Source organism: Rhinolophus hipposideros, assembly GCF_964194185.1.
Source record: "Rhinolophus hipposideros genome assembly, chromosome: 7".
Taxonomy (NCBI): domain Eukaryota; kingdom Metazoa; phylum Chordata; class Mammalia; order Chiroptera; family Rhinolophidae; genus Rhinolophus; species Rhinolophus hipposideros.
The window spans coordinates 25624683-25644733 of record NC_138053.1 but is presented as its reverse complement, the minus strand read 5'-3'; the positions used below and the strand labels follow the sequence as shown (position 1 = coordinate 25644733).

Genomic DNA, 20051 nt, shown 5'->3' with positions numbered 1-20051 from the left:
TTTTCCTTACCTGAAGATAAAGGAAATATTGAAAGGAAAACATTTTCATGACATTCAGGACACCAAGGGTAATACAATAACAGCTCTGATACCATTGCAGAAAAAGAGATCCCAAATTACTTTGAAGGGAGGACTAAGTGCTGGCATCAGTGCATAGCTTCCCAAGAGGAGTACTTTGAAGGAGACCATAGTGATATTCAGCAATGAGGTATGTAGCACTTTTTCTAGGATGAGTTCGTGAACTTAATTGTCAGACCACATACACTAAGAATGACAAAAAGACTGATACTTAAAGACAAGCAGAATCAACATTGAAGGCTGCCTGCCTCATCACCATGAAGATTGTCATGGAAATTTCACAGTATCTTATTTGTTTAAAGAAAAACACTCAAACCACTACATTAACTTAAGCATAATTAACTACATAGTTATGCACATTTAGTCAGCATAACCATGTCCTTAGATGAAAATTATTATATTTAACTGCCTAAGTAAAAGTGAGTTCCTAAATATATTTTCTAATATCCATTATTTACATTTGCATGACATCTAATAATTTACAAGGCACATGCTTTTTTGCAATCTTCACAATAAGCCTACAGATTAGTTAGGGCATGTATGACGATGATGATGATGATGATGATGATGATGATGATGATGACCAATATGGTGATGCCTTTTTTTGAAAAGTCAGTAATAAAAATCAGCTTTACTTCATAAATAACATGTCTCAAAACTAAAGTTTGTCTTGAGCAACTCAGAAACAGTTACAAATATGGCATATATCATGTTTTAAATATAGTTGGTATGCAATATTAAATATTTAGCTGTATTAGTTTCAGGTGTGACATATAGTGATTCAACATTTTTATACCTTACAATGTGAGGTGATGCCTTTTTCAAAGATAATCAAATGAGGATTTGGAAGTTTAATGGACCTGCTCACCATCACAAGCCCAGTTGGTGAGCAGGTCTTTCTTCTTCATGATCACTGCTCTTTCTGCTGTTCAATGTCTTAGATTACATATTTATTGTTAAACATTTTTAAACTTAAAAACATCTCTTTTATGCATGAAGCAATTTGTGTTCATTAGTAATTATAACCAACAGGTTCAAATTACTCAGTATATGTCATTCTTTATATAAATGGTTCACCAAGGAATGAATGAAAGAGAAAACACTAAAGCCTAGAAAGATTAAAAATAGATATGGCTAAATGTTTTTCCTTATATGCTTAAATTTTAATTTTAGAAAGAGCCCAATGGACACATGGGAAAACTGAAGCAACTCATAGATAAAACTATTTAAAGAGAATCTTCCTTAAATGTCTTTAGTTGTTTCAACTTGCACTGTTAAACATATTTTTTCTTTTTAAAAATTATCAGAAAAACAAATTTTCTCTTTATAAACTATAAAGTAATAAATATGTAACAAAAAAATTAAAGAATCAAAATTTCAGAGTTCACTGCTTTCTTTTGGAATACAGGTGAGAAAAGGAAGTAAAGTATGAACCCCACAGACTGAAATTTCTCTTTGAAGTACATCAGCCTATAAGGTAAATGGACAATTGTATGGCTCACTGCATTTCTGTTTACATAATATATTTACATAATAGTTTATTCCATACCAATTATGTAATTGGGACCACTAGTTTTCTCTAATATTAATTACTAATATCTGAGTTAGAAATAAAAAGGGTTTTTTTCATATATAAGGGATTATTTTAATTCCTCAATTTTGAACCATTTAAATTTCTTCAGTGATTTTAATAGCATGTTAAATGTTATTACCTATGAATTATGGAAGCATAAAAATATTACACTTGCTCTCATTAATAGCCTGCACTTTACGTACTTTCTGTCCAATAAAATGTAATATCTTAAAATGTTCATTTATAAGTCAAACTAAGTTATGTTGTAATTTTCAATTAATAGCTGAGATGGACTCTATAAGGAAGAAGGTTTTATGGCATTCCTCTATTTAAAGTAGGAGTCGTGCATATTAATACCTATTACTAATCCTATTAATATAGGAAATGTGCATATTGTGTGAATTTAGTGTATTTGCTGTTCACTTCTCCTGTAGCTCAGCTCATCTTCAGCAATGCTTGCTGAATTGGTAAGCACAATTATTTAATCATAGTAATCTTATCTGATTCATCATGCACTAGGATAGACTCACCGTATCAGAATCTATGTTCTTATGTCGTTTCTTGTTTTCCACAGGGCTAAAAATTGATCCAGATAATAATTCTCTTTCACATATAATTTCCATGGTTTTCAGAACAAATTGCACATTTGAAAAGATGTTTGGATACTTGTAATATGATTCTCCAGAGAAAGAAAGTGCTATTGTAAGAATAAAAATTTGAGGGAAATATTTCATTAATATCTTGCATAGTGTTCCATTTGTCTTTCAGTTATTAAAATATAATTAAATTCAGTACTTCAATGCTGAAACTGCTGTACATTTCCCCATCAGATCAAGATTTATAATGTTAGGTATGACCCCTGGTGGTGTAATAGGAAACTACAAGGTAAATAATTCATACACGAGGGTTTATAAAATTCAGAACAGCAATTCCATAATCATTGAATGCCCAGTGAAGTATAGTTACTGCACAACGATGCTTGGAAACTTTCATCTGAAAATAAATAAAGTTATAATAGATACTATATTCATAATGGATATTTTAAAATTGTAACACTATGAAAAAGTCATTGCTTTTAACCCAACATTCTGCATTTTTATTCCTTTTCAAGATGTTATTAATTTTTAAAAGTAAATATTTAAAATATAGCAACAATTATGCCATTTAACATAAATTATGTGATATTTAACAGAACCTTCTTTGTGATGTTCTTTTCATGAACTTTTAGACAATCTTTGAGTGTTAGTCCAGTGACACAGTAGAAAAATTAGTAATAATCAGTATTCTACAGGATGGCTATACGGATAAGTAGCAGCAGCTAACAGCTTCGGGTAGGAATCAGCCTGTTCCTGAAGATAGACTAAGGCTCTGCTTAACAGTATTTGATAAGAGGGGAAAATCTGGGGATTTAATCCTTACAAGAAACAAAGATGTTGGTTTTCTTGAGACATAGCCACAATAACAGGCTAACGTGAGAACTACAGGTTTTATTCAAATAATTTTTCAAAATGTATTTGCCACCATCATCTGAATATTTGATGTGTCGCTATGCTGAACTCCATGAGGAGTTTAAGAAGCGATTTATAATGTAATGACAAAACCAAAGAAATGATGTGATAAACAAGAAACCAAAGAAATGATATGATAAACAAGAATTCCTGTTCTGCCAGTCCATAGCCTTGTCGTGGCTTCATGCCCTGTCAGTACATATAGTGGTGCCTACTGCTCAGTCTCCAAAACACTTCCACTATCACCTTCTGTTCCTTCCTCCATGACTTTTTCTATCAAATACCATCCCCTTTCTTGTATCTTGAGTCTCTCCATCTCTTATCCAATAAGATATTAATCTTCTCTACTTTTGATCTGGTTTTTCCATCCCAACTATTGACATCTTTCTCCCTCCCTTTATAGTTAAGCTGTTTTCGATAGTCCACCATCTTTGTCTTACGCTTAAACTTTCCCTTCACTCTTTGTTTATGTTCAATTTGAATTTTGCTTTCACCTCTCCACTTAGGATGCTCTGAAGATCAACAGTGTTTTTCTGATTGCCGAAACCCATCCTTACTTTGAGACCTCCTGGTATTTAATCCCTCTACAGCTCTTGATAATGTTGATCTTGAGCCTCCCCTCTTTGGATTTCTGTCATCACTCCCTCCTATTTCTGCTAATTTCCCTTTACTGATGTCTGTTACTCTAACCTAGTACATGTTTATATTCCCCAAGACTAATTCCTAGAATTAATGTACACCCACCACCACCTCCCACCCCTAGGTTATCTCGGCCATTTTAACATGGACGACTGTCAAATCATTCATGTCAATATCCATGAAATAAGTGAATCCCAGGCTTCCTTTATTTCCATAGTTCCAAACCTATGTTTCCAACTGCTTGCTGAGTACCTATACCTGAGCAAACTTCAAATTAAATATGTCCAACGTTTCTCCAAAGTTCTCTCCGTTTAGAGCACCATTATCTTGACCCTATTAGTCAATATGTAAAACTTAAGATTCCTTCTGGATTCCTCACTTTACCTCATATGCACTAGATCCAATTGATCACCAAGTCCAGTGTCTTTTCCACCCTAAACACTTATCCAAGCTATTTTACTCTACCCTTGTCTCATTTTAATTGTTCATACATTTAACATCTCCTGTCTATACAAATGTCATGGCTAACTGAACTCCTTCATTGACTCTCTCCTTACTCCAGTCCAGCATTGCCATGCCATTAGTGTTACCTTACTAAAATATGAATTTAAGTCTCTTAAATCCAGAGAGGTAGGCACTATTACAGATGAGAAAATGGAGTCAGTCAAGGTTCTACACTAAGTTAACTAGGAAACTTAAAAGTAAAACCCATGCAATCTGGTTCAGAAGCTGTGCTCTTCAACGCTGCACCTATTACCTTCCATGAAAAATAAAATACAGTTTATGCTCTTTACAGTGATAGTCTAAGCTTCTCAAAATATAACATAAAACGTTTATAAGTGTAGAAAGTAAAAGATAGTCTACCGTATAAATATGGTTGAAGCCTAAGTAAATGTTGTTTAAAACTTTCTAGGTGACCACGCAGGAAATATATAAAAAGTCGTAAGAAGACCAAATAGCAAATCTGTCAAAAGAGAAAGAAAAAAGCATTTTTATGTTGCATCAATAAATGTTTAAAAACCATAAGAAGAATAAACCATTTTCTTATTACATTTGCTTTTGATGGAACAATTTCAACTCTTGAGATTATGTGCTTTTGAAGTAATTTTAAAGCATTTATATCAAGATTGAAATACTGGTTTAGCCAAAAAAACTTTTATAAATCATCTCTACATTATATATAATGACCAATACTCAATGATATTTTGTTCTATGTCCTTTAGAACAATATTTTTTCAAATAGCAAGTCATGCCCCTTAAGTGATTCATGAAATCAATTGAGAGGGGATTTTTTTTAATAAAATAAAAGAGAAGAGAAAATTTCATAGTACATTGCACAGTTCCTTGTCTCAGTATATAAATGAGTGTGCATTTATGTGTGTGCTGGATTGCAAGGCAAAAGATATTTCTTCGTGTGCGTCTCAGTCAAAACAGTTGAAAAGCATTGCTTTAGACAGTTTTGAGAAATATCCTGTCTGTGCATAGTATGCCATACTAAAATCCCCATTCCCTCATGGAAAAAAAGTCATTACTAAATAAACACTGCAGTAACTTACTTCTGTGAAGTTTAAAATACATGAATAGCTAAAACAGTTATTTTTACTTAGATTACAGAAAATGGAGTATCTTCAAAAATCATATGACATGCAAGATTTCACAGAAAATGACAAAAAAAACACAACCCTACAAAGTATAGAAATAAATGGAACACAAGTGCCCCAACTGATACCTCATGAGATTATGGAGGACAAAGTAATAACAATAGCTATCACTATATCAGAACAAGATATACGTGTATCCAAATCCCCTTAACAACAGTGCAGGGGATTATTATATCTACACATAAAAAAAATAACAAAATTCTAAAAATGATTCTACCAAGTCTCAGTGATTCACCACAACTATTAAGCAAATAAATGCCATTACTAGACTTTGAAGCTAGGATGGTGTACATTGCACCAAAAGTCATGAACTTTGTATTATAGCAGTGATTTTACAAATACTTTTATCACAAATTTCCGTCAATAAAATAAATTCTGAGAATGCACCGTCAATATTTGTCAAATATATCCATAAATTATAAACATGCACCACTTACAGACTTAAAAAATAAATAAAAATAAAATGTTTATAAGGCATGTGCAAGATATCTCCTCATATAGACCACTCGGATATTGTACTGTGCTTCTCTACGAGACTAAACTGAAAAATTAGAAGAAAATAATTTAGAATTTTGTAAGGAATTATAGATGGATATTGAAACACATATTAATTAATGTTTTAAAATGTGACGTGGGAAAAATAAAAAAATACATGAAAAGCCTATCCTTTTGAATAATCACTGTATTATACCCCAAGTTAGACATGAGTTTCACCCGACCCAGAAGCTATCCTTAGTTATAGCTATGCTTGGAAAAATGGTTTTAAAAGCTTTCATTTATAATATTCTGACAGGCCAGATTTTCACTGAAAAATGTTCCCTTCTATATCTCTAAGGAAATCTGGGACATCTGTGTATCTTGCCTCATGTCTCATGTGTACATATTTTCTCTGCAGCTTGACAACTCAAGCTTTGTCTCCTCAACTAAATCTCTGCTTGTCAACTTCTCTTTCTCTGCTCTCCCATCTTTCCTTCCTTTACTCTTTACGCCCCTTCTTTCCTTCCTTTCCCTCTCTTCTTCTCTTCTGGTCTTTCTTTTCTTTCTTTACAATAAACCACAAAACTACCAGTTAAGCTAAATTCCTTTGACTAATAATACATGTTGCAGCAGCAAGCATAAGCATCACAGGCAGTACAACCACGTGACATCCTTTCAGGACTTTATAAAACGTGAGCTACTTGAATCTAGTTTCCCATCTGATGACTCTAAAATGACTCAGAATACTGAGAGAACAACTCATCATCTCAAATCGGGCAAGCATTTAAGGTTATCTGTCGGCATTTTTAAATAGAAAAGTGGTATTTTAAGATCCTTAAAATAGAGAGGAGAAAAGCTATATAGACTCAGACATAACAATAAACTTGATTTTTAATTAAATACTATGTTCTTACAGAGTTGGTGATATATTTCGTCAAATTATCTCCATTTGAGTATCACGCAATAATGTATTATCCTCCTTTACAGAAGATTAAAACAAACTGCCAAACAAGAGAATATTCTATAATAAAACCAAATGGACTGTTTAAATTCTAAAACAGATGTCATGTAGCTACACATAGTACATGCAGCAATGAAAAGACATTAAAAATATTTTAAAACATACCTTTGACAGCTTTATTTCAACTGAGTATAAGTAAGTCTTTAGGAATGCATCACAACAAAGTCTATATAAAACTGATTCCGCAACAAAAAATAAGGCAGGTAGAAGATCATTATCAAAGGAAACATGGTCCACTGAAGCATAAAGCATATTTAAAGCTTCTGAAATATTAAAAAGTAGAAACTCCGTGATTTTATAAATCATGTTATTTTTCTACATGCTACAATTAAATATTACAATTAACTATTTGCTCAGTCACTACAAGACCTATAAACTACAGATTGTAGTTTTTAAATATTTACAAATTCTTTGACATCCCTCCCATGAAGAAGTGAAGTCTATGCCTCCTTCCCCTTGAACCTGATCAGACCTTGTGACTGCTTTTACCTACAGAATGTGGCAGAAGTGACACTTGCATGACTTCTATGGTTAGATTAGAAAAGGCAATACAGCTGCCACCTGGATCTTTCTGTCAAGATACTAGCTTTGGAACCCTAAGGTGCCATGAAGAAAGGCCAACTACTCAGAAGTTACCAAGCTGGAGAGACTATAAAGATAGACAAAGATAAAGGTAGAAAAAGAGGTAGAGGTAGAGATAGAGATAGAGATAGAGATAGAGATAGAGATAGAGATAGAGATAGAGATAGAGATAGAGATAGAAATAGAGATAGATAGAGATAGATAGAGATAGATAGAGATAGATAGAGATAGAAAGAGAAATGTCCAAGGAGCTCCAGCTGCTCCAGACAACACAAAATAGATCACCGGGCCACATACATAATGGTGTGGGAAACAGGACAGAACTGGATGACAAAACACAGTGCTGAAGTACTATAAAAAAGAAGAGTAGAGACTAGAAAATCAAGGCAGGAGAAATAGGGCCTGGTGGAACTGAATGAGGAGATCATAGAACCAAGGCCCTAGAGAAAACTGCAGAAGGTACTACATAGCGGTTAAGCTTTGGAATGGTCACTGCTGAGTGGAGGGTGGATTACAGAATGAGGAACAGACAAGAGTACTGACAGGACACAGATAAGAAGGGTATTTATTTCAGGTATGGAGCTGGTAAAAAGAAATCATACTTAGGGTTTTTATTTGGAGTTCAGTGTTTTAATGAGTTAGAAAGCTTTTAGCTGTGTGTAACAGAAAACTCAACAAAGTGTTTTCAAAATAAGTATGTTTATTACTTAACAAAATCAGAGTTGGGAAGGCTTCAGGGCTGGCTAATAATGCATATTTTATGCCCTCTGTATGCATATTTTTTTCATCTTCTAGTTCCCCTGATGGATATGATGACTGCACAAGCTCCAGGCATTTTGCTCTTACTCTGCCATTTAGAAAATAATCGAGAGTGGTAGAGGAAGGGAAGGGTGCTTTATTCCCAGGCATGTCTTTTCAAAAGCAATTCAATAAAAAGTATTCCAAACAGACTCGTCTTTACATCTCTTGGGCAAGACCAGGTTATGTGACCACCTCTGATATAATCATGGGCAAGTAAAGGGGCGTCACCATGATTACTATAGATCAAGCATAATTCATCCTCTGAGGCTGGGAAGGGCCAGTCCTCTTCTGAATCACATGACTGCAGGATACCTGAATAAAACTGAGGTTTAATTGATAAAAAAGAGCAAGTGGCTGCTGTTTGCTGGTAAGCCAAGAGTGTTTACTTCCCTATTATTTAAACATTTAATAGAAATCAGGCAGTGGATGGCCATGTGATGAAGTGCCATGTGGTCAAGTTAAATGCAAAATTGTTCTTACTCTTCCTGATGTGTGGAAGGTCCCAAACAACACCACTACACCCAATTTAGATGGGGAAATACACTGTGACCTCATATGCTTAACATTCTAAAACTGATTTGAAAAGGCATACACGTAAAACTTAGGATAATCATGGGAGGAATTTTACCTCCTTAAATATAATGGGTTTTCATTTCTTTTCTCGATTGGTTACAAGGTAGTTTGAAAGGAAATATAAGTGAGAAGTGATAAATAAAAAGTTAATGAATAAAATGGCTGTTTAAAATAAGTGAAAAACAAATGGCCATTTGGTTGTTTTATGAGTAAGAATTAGAAAATGCAGAAACAAGTTCCTCTATAGTGCCTATTGTAATTGAAAATCACTTTATATTACTTTTTAATTAAAGTTGCTATTTTTAGAAAAAAGGCAATAAAGACTATGCTGAGCAAAAGATTTTAAAACAATTTCGTAATTAAAAAGTTGAGCAGTGAAATTCATAAATTCAAAATTACAAAAGGCGCTTTCATAATGAAATATTATCACGTATTCTGATAAAGAATGGCAAGTTTTTCTTGGATCTTGCACAATTTCTAAGCATTCAAGTTCTTAAATTATGCCTTCACTCCTAATCTAGAAAACACGGTAATAAGAAGAGTTTAGTTAGAGCACATACCATCTTGAATGGCTCCTTTGCACTGAGCCAGATATATTACGTCAGTCCATGCAGTAGGAAGATTCACATGTTTCCCGGTGCCCAAAGTTTTGAGACCCAATTTTCTCTTTTATGGGGAAACATGAAAGAGGCAAACAAAAATGTACTGATTATTTATTTATTTATTTAGATTATCCTTTAATTATATTCTCAAAGTCATTCTATGAGGCTGATGTTCTATGGCCAGAGTTGTATAAAACTTCATACATTTTGATTTTTGCTTTTACTATTTTTATTTGTTGACACTGTATGTAAATTATATTAGTGTTAAAATACAAAGAATGTTTGTTAATAGTCTGAGTAATATCATTAGTTATTTGTTGAAAATAATTCTTACACTTTACATCCTAGAGATGTCTTCTATTTTTATTTTATTTCCCCACCAAGGGAATGCATCTCTGATTTTAGAAGGAACAGTATATTGAAGAAATGTGATTTAACAGAAATGATTTGATGCCATTTTGCTGAAAAACTCTAGCTGGTTCACATAGGCCAAAGTTAATAAACATGAGAATCCTCTGTGCATTTATAGTGAAGGTTTAGGAAAGCTCTTTCCTCTTTGGGATACACCGTACCTTAGTTAACAATTTTTTTTAGGAAAAAGTGGAATTTTCCTCATCAAAAATTTACTTGCCAGACTTTGATATTTTGCTGTGGGCTTTTGGACTACATATTCCCCAAAACTAATGGGGAATCTTCAACCCAAAGAGCCATTTGACACTGAATTATTGGGTTAAAAGCTTTAACTTCAATTTTCATTAATATTTTAACTATGCTTACTTATAATTAAAGAAAGGTGTATTTTATTTTTTTCTTTCAATTTTCTTTCCACCAAGTAGAAGAGAAAATTGATATACTAAGTAAGTCAAATAGTGTACCATTACCTTACATCTGAGAATGTGTTTTCTAGCTAGGTCCAACAATTCTTCCTTCTCTTTTGGATTTTTTGTTTGGTTGAATCTCAAGATGAATTCGTTTGTGATTGAAAATGGTGGCCTAAACAAAATTTTTTTTAAAAAATCAATAATTATTCAGTTCCAAATTCTAATTAATCAACTTTCAGTGGCTAAATATAACTATTTCCTAAAAGAGTAATTTACTTATAAGACTTTCACACAAACAACAAATTAGTAAAATAAAAAATATATATATACAGGTCTTCTTGACTTATCATACTTAGACTGAGTAACATAATTCTCATGAAGTCAAATAACTTTGTAGCCTCTGGAAAAAAAAAGTTTCTGAGTTGGTTGTAAGAAGTCTTGCTGGTATATGCCTTCTTCATAGGTAAAATCCAATACAGCCTCCATTATGTTGAAGATTGATTTATCTCCTCACGTATATTAGTGTTGGTTCAATTTAAACTAAACCTTTATCCCTGCATGAAAGTGGAATTAGTTCAACTATGGCTGGAGTAAAGTGAGCTGGGGAAAAAAGATATATGTAGTACGGTCAGAGAGGTGACAAGTAGCTAAATTAACTCTGAATGAGATAGGAAGCTATTACAGAGTTTTGCTAAGAGAAGTGGCATGACTTAACTCAAGTTTTAAGGATCATTCTGATATTGTGTTGAGAGTTGGTGTGTGGGGAGGTAGGATATAGCAAGGGAGGGAGCACACATATATTTAAATGAGAGGTAACAGTGAGTTGGCTCAGAATTATAGCAATATAAGTAAAGAGAAGAGTTTAAATAATGGATATATTTTGACATTAACTCCAACCAGACTGCCCAATGAAATAGAAATTAAGTATGAAACAAAAAAGGAGTTACAATTAAACAGAGTAACTGGAAGGATGGGATTGGTATTTAATGAGATGGGAAAGATTGCTACAGGAGCACATTTGGGGTGAGGGTAAAGAATAAGTTCACTGTTGGACATGTGATATTAGAGATGCCCATATCCATCCAAGTGGAGATGTAGAATAGGCAGTTAAATATATGAGTTTAATTTAAGGAAAATGATTCAGGCTAGATATTTCAATTTTTGAATCATTAACATGCAGAAGGTATTTAAAGTCTTATGAATGGAAAGGATCACATGGGAAAAGTATAGAGAAAGAACACAAGTATTTCAAAGATAAGTGAGACAAATAATTTGAGAGTATATGCAAGAGAATAAGGAGATTAATTAGAATGATGTATCACTGAATGTAAGATGGGTATGGGATCAAAAGTAACATCAGAGGAATAGAGAACAGGTAGTAGAATCAGTGAGTTTTTTATTTGTGTAGTCAAATAATTGTTACAGTCATGTCATTAGAAGAGATGTGAAAAAAAAAAACATTTTTAACATCTTACTATATTCAAAATTTACTGAATTAGTTGCTCTGTTGTATACAGGGGTGGGGGGAAACTTGAATAAAAATCAGATTTTGTGCCTGGGTAATTCATAGTCCTATTGGGGAGACAGATGTATGCAAAAGCAATGACAATGGCACATGATTACAGTATAAGCAGAGGTAATGACATGGTGCTCTATAAATTAGAATCAAATATAGATATCCCAGAGAAGAACAATTAATAAAATAACAGACTCTTTAACTGCCATCCTAAAATGGGCATTTATACAGTCATGCATACTTGTTTATTGACTATCCTATATATCATTGACTAAGCTTGGAACAGGGGATACAATGGTGCAACAAACAACACTGCCCTCTATAATCCTGGAGTTTATAGCAAAACAGAGGAAGAGTTGAGATGTTAGAACTCACAGAGTTTGCTAGAATTGGACATTTTGAAATGAGTAACTTCATTCTTGATTTCCTGTTCTCTGTTTTACTCTTGCTCTTGAGGAATATCTGCTTAGACAGATATAGTGAAGGCTGCAAACTCTTCCTCAATATGACTACTGGGATGATGTTTCTTTGATCTACATGGACCTACTTTACATTAAGAAACCAAAATAGCTTTGCTCTTCCCATTTGTACAAAGTGCTATGGGAATTACAAGAGGGTAGCCTCTTTATTCATTTATTTTTTTATAAATTTCATTATAAATTAGATTTTAAAAATATTAACATGACAGTGCTCTTTATAACAAAACAAACATACAGGAGTGCATGAAGAAAAAAATTAATAGACCGCCACCCAACACTCCAGTCTCCAATTCTACCCCTCAGAAACAGCCAAGTTAATGGTTTAATGCGTATCCCTCAAGCTTTTGTCAATGCTCACAAATATAAACCAATCTACATGTGCTCTTCTTAATAAATGCCAAATGAGGAGAGCATTTGGACTTCCCAGAGTGCGTGTCCTTTGCAGGAATCCATAAATTTGTTTTTTAAAAAGTAATTGGTTCCACTTTGGGATGGGGATTCTAAACATGTGTAGCCGAGGTCTTTTGAGTCTTATATCCTCACACAAGCAGTCATTCGAAGGTGCTAAAGAAGACTAGCTCCTCTGCTTGTCCGTTGTCTGGGCTGCTATGAGACCATTCTCAGAAGGTAAACAACCGCCACACCATTGGCATGCTGAATTTCCGGTGCTCTATCCTGCTAAGTGATCATGCCAATTGTTAGTGTGGCCTATTGTAATCATGTGAGTCTGTCTAGTGGAACCGAAGATCACCCAAGAGTGGCTATTAATGTTAAGGAAATGAAAATGAACAAACTTCAGCTAAATGCACAATATAGATGATCTCACAAATATACTATTCAGATACAGAAGAATATATATACTATAATGATTACTCCATTTATATAAAGCATAAAACTGTAAAGAAAACCAAAGGAAAGTTAGGAGAGTGAAGAAAGTTAGCAGGGGAAAAACGATATTTTAATGAAAAGATTTATGAAATAGCTTTCTGAAAATCATTTACTTCTTCACCTGGTGAGCAGACAACTATTTGCTTTATAATAATTTTTCAGTTTTGTGTTTATTTTTATATACTCTTCTGTATGGGTGTTAACATTTCACAACAAAAAAAGTTTTAAATATTAATGACAAGATCCAAAAGTAGGTGTATTTTTAATTATAATAGATTTTTTAAAATACTTTACAAAAAAACATTCTAGTCATTCATATTCGTACCAGTACAGCATGAAAATTCCCGTTTTTACATCCTCACCAGAACAGGATGATATCAATCGTTTTAATTATTGCCAATTTGATTTATGAAAATGGTTTTTCCTTGCGGTTTAAAGTTGGTAGCTCTATATCTAGTAGCATTCCTGAGCATCTTTTTCTATGTGAATGGCCTTATATTCATTCTTACATTCTCCATTCTGTGGCAAACATATTTTGTTCATTTTTGTTCATTATGTATTTTGTTCATTTTTTCTCTTATTAGGCTTTTTGTCTTTTTCCTGTCGATTTGAGGCAATATTGTGTAGTGGTTAAGTGCACAGGACCAGTAGCAAGACTGTCTATGGTTTGAATCTTACTCTGCCCCTTACTAGATTTGTAACCTTAAGTAGTTATTTAACCAATCTGTGCCTTAACTTCTTTTTCTGTAAAATGCAAAAGTAAATATACATTTATCATACGTTGTTTTGAAAGTTAAGTGAAATCATATATGTACTGTACCTAAAAGAATACCTGGCACATTATTTCTGAGGTTTCTTGTTTAGATGATCTTCCTCACCCAAATAAAATACAAATAGACACCTGAATTTTCTTACAATAAAGTTTTACATATATTATTATTATTATTGATGCATCTACATTTTGTTTGCTTGCTTGTTTTAATTGAAGTTTATTAGGTGACAATTGTTAGTAAAGTTACTTGTTGGTGGGAATGCAGATTGGTGCAGCCGCTGTGGAAGACAGAGTGGAGGTTCCTCAAAAAATTAAGAATAGAATTACCATATGACCCAGCAATCCCTCTCCTGGGTATTTACCCAAAAAAATCTAAAACGTTTATCCGTAAAGATACATTTACATTTTTAATCCATTTGCAATTTATGGTTGAAATTGTCAAGATATAGGAATCTAACTTGGTTTTACTTCCAATGAGCTGCTCTTAGTGACTTTTGTCCAAGGGTATGGAACGGGAAAAAGAGTAACTTTACAGTGAAGAAACCTGACAAACACTACTTCAGCCAGGTGGTCAGATTTAATATCCACAGCGATAAATTGTGTTGATAGAGTGTACCCTTGATGTGATGTGATAAAAACGCGCTTCAGTACTGTGTTGTTTCTCATGCACAAAAAAACCCATAATCCCACTCTAATCATGAGAAAAACATCAGAAAAATTCCAGTAGAGGAATATTCTGTAAAATGTCTGACCAGTACTTCTTAAAAATGTCAAGGTCATCATAAACAAGGAAAGTGTGGGGAACTATCACAGCCAAGATCTAAAGGACACATGACCATGAAATATAATGTGGTATACTGTATGGAGTCCTGAAACAGAAAAAGGATACCAGGTAAAAACTAGGAAAATTTGAATTATATGTGGGTTTTCGTTAATAATAATAATATATCGATATGGTTTGATATTGTGACAAATGTACCACATGAATATGACATTAATAAATAGAAGAAACTGGGTTTGGTATATGGGAACTCTTTGTAATATCTTCTGATATGTTTATAGCTGCTTTAAAAATAAATATATGTAAAACTATTCTAAAACAGTTTTATATCTAAAGCTGTGCTCAATATTAAAGTGTATTTTAGAAGTGTTGACAGATAAGGAATGGACAGTGAAAAAAATCACTTCGAGATAAAACATATCAGTCATTTGTTACTTATTGCTTCATTCTGTATTAAATGAGCACCTCTGTGAGTTAAACATTCTTCTAAGCAAGAGGACACAAAATGAGTCAAAAACAGATGTACCGTCACCTGCCTCATGGATCAGATACTCTGTTGGGGGGAGAGTAAATACACAATAAACAAGAAAACGAATAAATGAACTAGATGATTTCTGAGTGTGAGTGCTGTGAAGACATAAGTAGAGTGGTGTGGAAGAGAGCACAGGGGAAGAGAGCTACTTCACATTAGGCAATCAGGGAAGATTGTGAGGGAGAGACATCTGAATGGAGATGAGAAAGAGACCAAGAAGACAAGGGATGGAGATAAAGGAGAAACTGATAAGATCAGGGAGACAGCCCTGACCTAGATCTCACAGAGTATTTAGACCAGAAGGTAGTGTCTGGATTTTACTCTAAATGTAATGGGAAGACACTGCAAAGTTTAAGTTAGAGCTTCACAAGATTTCATTTACATTCTTAAAAGAGCACTAAAGCTGCAGTTCCCAGACCAGGGCCAGGGACACTGATTAGGAGGCTGTTGCAGAACGACAGGAATTAGGTGATGGCTACTTGCTGGAGGCAGGGGTGGCACTTGTGGAGATGAAGAAACTGCTTAAGGTCACATAATTACAAAGGGCCAAGAACTCATCTCACTTCAAGTTCTAAAACCCACAAAAACCTGTTCCATAATTTAGTGTTTCGTATAATATTAATGTATCTGTCTTATATTCCTTTCTGTAACTTGAGGTTCTTAAGTTTTTCCTTATTGCTATATGTACAATTTGCTTAATGAACATCTGATGGTTTCCTGACACTAAACTGTACTTTCTCTGTTTTACAGGAAAAAAGGAGGCTTCGAGAGGTTACGTATCAAACTCAAGACCATAGCTTTAAAAGTGAACAGAGCCAATATTTGAAATAAGCTGTCTGAACTAAGTCTTTCCATTTAGCTTTTCTTATAAGATCCCACAGAACGTACTGCAGTATAAGAATATATACTGTATGCATTCTTCTTCTTAATAAAATGCAATTTAAGCAGATTTCCTCCCTACCAACCACAGATAGCCCCAAACACATAACACACACACACACACACACACACACACACACACACACACACACACACACTATCCACGGTTTCAAACACAAATTTAAAATACACTTTCTGAAATAGACATTTTATCTCAGCTTTGTCGTAGGCTCCGAGGAAAATGCATTTACATGATTTTATTTCTAAAGTGGAATAAAGCTTCAGGATGAAAATAATATTTAATTCAATATCTATGCTTAGAATATAAATAAATAATTTTAGTTTTGTCAACTATTTTTCACTATGAGTCATGGCCTGTTATGGATCATAGAAAATATGGAAAACTAATGTTTTTCAGCTTTCTGTACGGATATCACGTACTTGATAGGTCTCCCACAGCTCATGTCAATAAATATTTCATGGGAAATAAATATAGCTATTTTAATCATTTCTTGCTCATCACAAATTAATTGGATTGTTATACAAATTAATGCTTATTTAATGATAAATACAATACATGATAAGAAGCAAAAGGAAACTTTAAAAAGCAAATACAGGCATTTGAAAAGAAAAGATACTTTAGCTTCACATATTCCAATTTTTTCACAACATCAAAGAATTTCACCAAGCTAAATGTAATCTGTAAGTGCATAAGTGTAGTCCTGTAGAATAGGTAGTGACTAAAGATTATCATTCTAATTTTTGTATAAAGAAAATATACTGAAGTCTCCTGACTACATGGATACCCGGTCCAGACTGACCCTGTATATACATTATCTGTAAATTCAGACCTTTGTTTAGCTGATAATTCATTTGTTCAGTAAATATTTAAAGAAAGCCTCCTGCATACAAGGTATTTGGCTAGATACAATGAGGTTTAAAAGAGGAACCAGGCCTGGCCTCAGGAAGTTCACAATCGAGGAGAAAAGTGAGACACATTACAAATGATGTTAACATAAAGCAAATATACTGGGGAAAAAAGACAATAAAAGCTTATGGGAGCTCAGAAATAGAGATTATGATTCCAATACTCCGCAGTCCCTATAATTGTTGTTTAATCAGTGTGAGCTATAATTTCCCATCTATGGAATTGTGTACAAAATCTTGTAGAATTTTGAAAAGCATTAAACAGAACACACATTCTAGTTCCTGGCATGCATTCAACTGTTAGTTATAAACCTTGTTGTTTGGGTTAAAGATTCAGTAAAAGCTTTTTTGCAGAAATGACACTTGAGCAGTACCTTGAAATACAGACAAATTGGAATGTGACAGAATAGCAGTTATCCTTTCAACATCCGTTCTCTGCCTCTTCCTGGCACAGGATCACCAAACTATAGTCTGTATTTCCTAATCTTCTTGGCAGGTCGGGATGGCTGCATGGCCAAGCCCGGGGGAATGTGAGCAGATATAATATATGCAAACTTCAGGTCACCTCTAACTTAAAGACAGGCCACTTTCCCTAGAATGAGGTATGTTTTTTCTCCCTCCTGTGTACCAATACAGTGCTGAATCAGCTTTGGTTAGGCAAATGAGTATAACACCCTGTGAGGGTCCTGTGTTTTTCACTGACCCCAAAAGCAGGGCTACCCTGTCAGCCTAGACCCACCGGATTGATATGTCAGATAAATACATTTCCAGCTTACTTAATCCACTGAAATTCGAGGCCTCTTTTTTATAATTACTTCAAATTTACCCTAACTAAAACAAAATGCTTAAAAATCAAGATAGGAAATAAAGACAGAGATGCTCGGTTGAGAACAAATGTAAATGACATGGATGGCAATCTGTGGCAGAGACTTACAGCTGCCCACATCAATGCCTAGTCTCCATTTCTTACTAAAAGATTCTTTCTGGCAATTAGTTACATACATATGTCTAGGTTTCAGCCAGTAAAATGTAAATAAGACTCAGATAGCGTTCTAGGAAGTCTCCTAAGAAAGTCCACAAGCCCCTTTTCTGCCTTTCCTCTAGTCTGCTGAATGAAGCATGGCTGTGATTGCTGGAGCTTCAGTAGCCATCTTAGATGATGAGACAGCTTCAGGAGTAAGCCATGTGCCGCAGAGAGCTGGTTAGGAGCCCAGGTCCCGTATCATCATACCAACTCCGGGCTGACAATATTCAAAGAAATTAGCTTCTATTTTGTTTGTGTTGTTGCTATTTTAGATTTTCTTAGTTGCAGTGCATACCAATTCTATATTTTACATAGACTTTTCAGTTTTATTTCATAAATAAGAGGTAATTACTGAGCAGAAGAATGATTTAGGAGGATTACACTGAAAGTCATATGTTGAAGGGTTTGGAGTGAGGAGTGACTGTTGGTAAATAGTTGGGCAATTATTTCAATAATTATGTAAGAAGTAATGAAGATCTGAACTGCAGTTTGGGCAATAACAATCAAGAAGAGTACATGAATGTGAGAGATTACGTAGAAGCTAAATCAATAGAGCTTGATGACTAATGGAATGTGAGAAAAGAAATTGTGAGCCTTGGCCTACAGATAACCTCAAGGTTTTGAGCCTACATGATTAGTAGTAAAGAGTTGGCATGAAGACAGTTAGATGGAGGAATTTGGACAGATCTATGTCATTCTGGACATACTAACTATGATTTGCCTGTGAAACATCCAAGTAGAGAGGCCAATAATTTAAATAAACTTGTGAGGTAGGCATTAAGAAGTGAATAAAATCTGGAAATAAAGATTTCAGATTCACCTATATATTAGTGATACTCAAAGCCATGAAATTTCAAGAGGAAGAGTACTGAGAAAAAGGAATACCTTTGGTCAAATCCAATAGTTAGGAAGCAAGAGGGAAAGAAGAAACAAAAAATTTGGTAGAATGAGATTCAGGAAAGTATTAGGTTGGTGCAAAAGTAATTGCGGTTTCAAAGGTTAAAAATAATTGCAAAAACCACAATTACTTTTGCACCAAACTAATACTATAATGGAATTTAAATATGTGTACAATTTAGAGTATAAATTTTTCCTCTGACAATTGTTCACTATTCATGGTCTCTACTGAGCCAGTATGCCTCAATTCCATATTAGTATGGTGTAACCACACCTCACTACTAGCTGTAGCTGATTGGGTCACAGTGGATATCCACTCAAGCTGTGCAAATCCAATTCTCTCTTAAGGGATTTTAAATAATTAGCTTATACTTAGTTGGTTAGAGCTGAAAAGTCATATAGAGCCAAGAGGGAGCTTTTGCAGAAATGTTGTTCAACACAACAAAAAATCCTAAAGTGGGAAACTACTTGTTCACCATTATAGCACCTAATCAAGGTTTGTTGGATGATTTATTAATGAATAGCCAGATCCTCTACCTTTTTAGAGCTTATAGGCTAGTGTAGATATAGACTATATCTGTCAACCATTTTATCTCCAGTATCTTTCAGAGAATACATAATGAGTACTAAATGAATGAATGAATGAATGAATGAATGGATGAGGCCTAGCTATACTTCTGCTCTCCAGCTCCACAAGACAACACTATATCCTTCCATTACATTTTTCTTTTGCTTTAATTAAATTGAATATGCCCGTTCCATGCAAACAAACAATTCTAAATTGAAATACCAAAGAATATGTAGAAGATGGGGACCATGACCTAAATTGCATATCTGCAGAGATGCCAAGGCTAAGAACAAGAAAATCATTAGTTAATATTTAGAAAATCAGTGGACATCTTTAAGAGTTTCAGTAAATAAAAACAGAACCCAGATTTCATAGTGCTAATACGTACATGGATGAAAAAAATTACGTATTGGCTACATTTTTGGTAAGTTTGATATTATGGGAAAGTCAAA

At 33.9% G+C, this 20051-nt stretch overlaps 1 protein-coding gene across 1 annotated transcript in view; it reads right to left on the bottom strand.

Moving 5' to 3' along the window:
• The window catches only part of TMEM232 (transmembrane protein 232), a gene marked incomplete at its 5' end in the record, with an annotated part of 164313 nt that overhangs the window by 132469 nt on the left and 11793 nt on the right, over positions 1-20051 (bottom strand). Inside the window, 5 exons of the mRNA XM_081053836.1 lie at positions 2182-2348; positions 4663-4762; positions 7063-7220; positions 9474-9579; positions 10397-10508. Coding sequence (XP_080909962.1) covers positions 2182-2348; positions 4663-4762; positions 7063-7220; positions 9474-9579; positions 10397-10508 — 643 coding nt within the window. The remainder of the gene's footprint in view (positions 1-2181; positions 2349-4662; positions 4763-7062; positions 7221-9473; positions 9580-10396; positions 10509-20051) is intronic.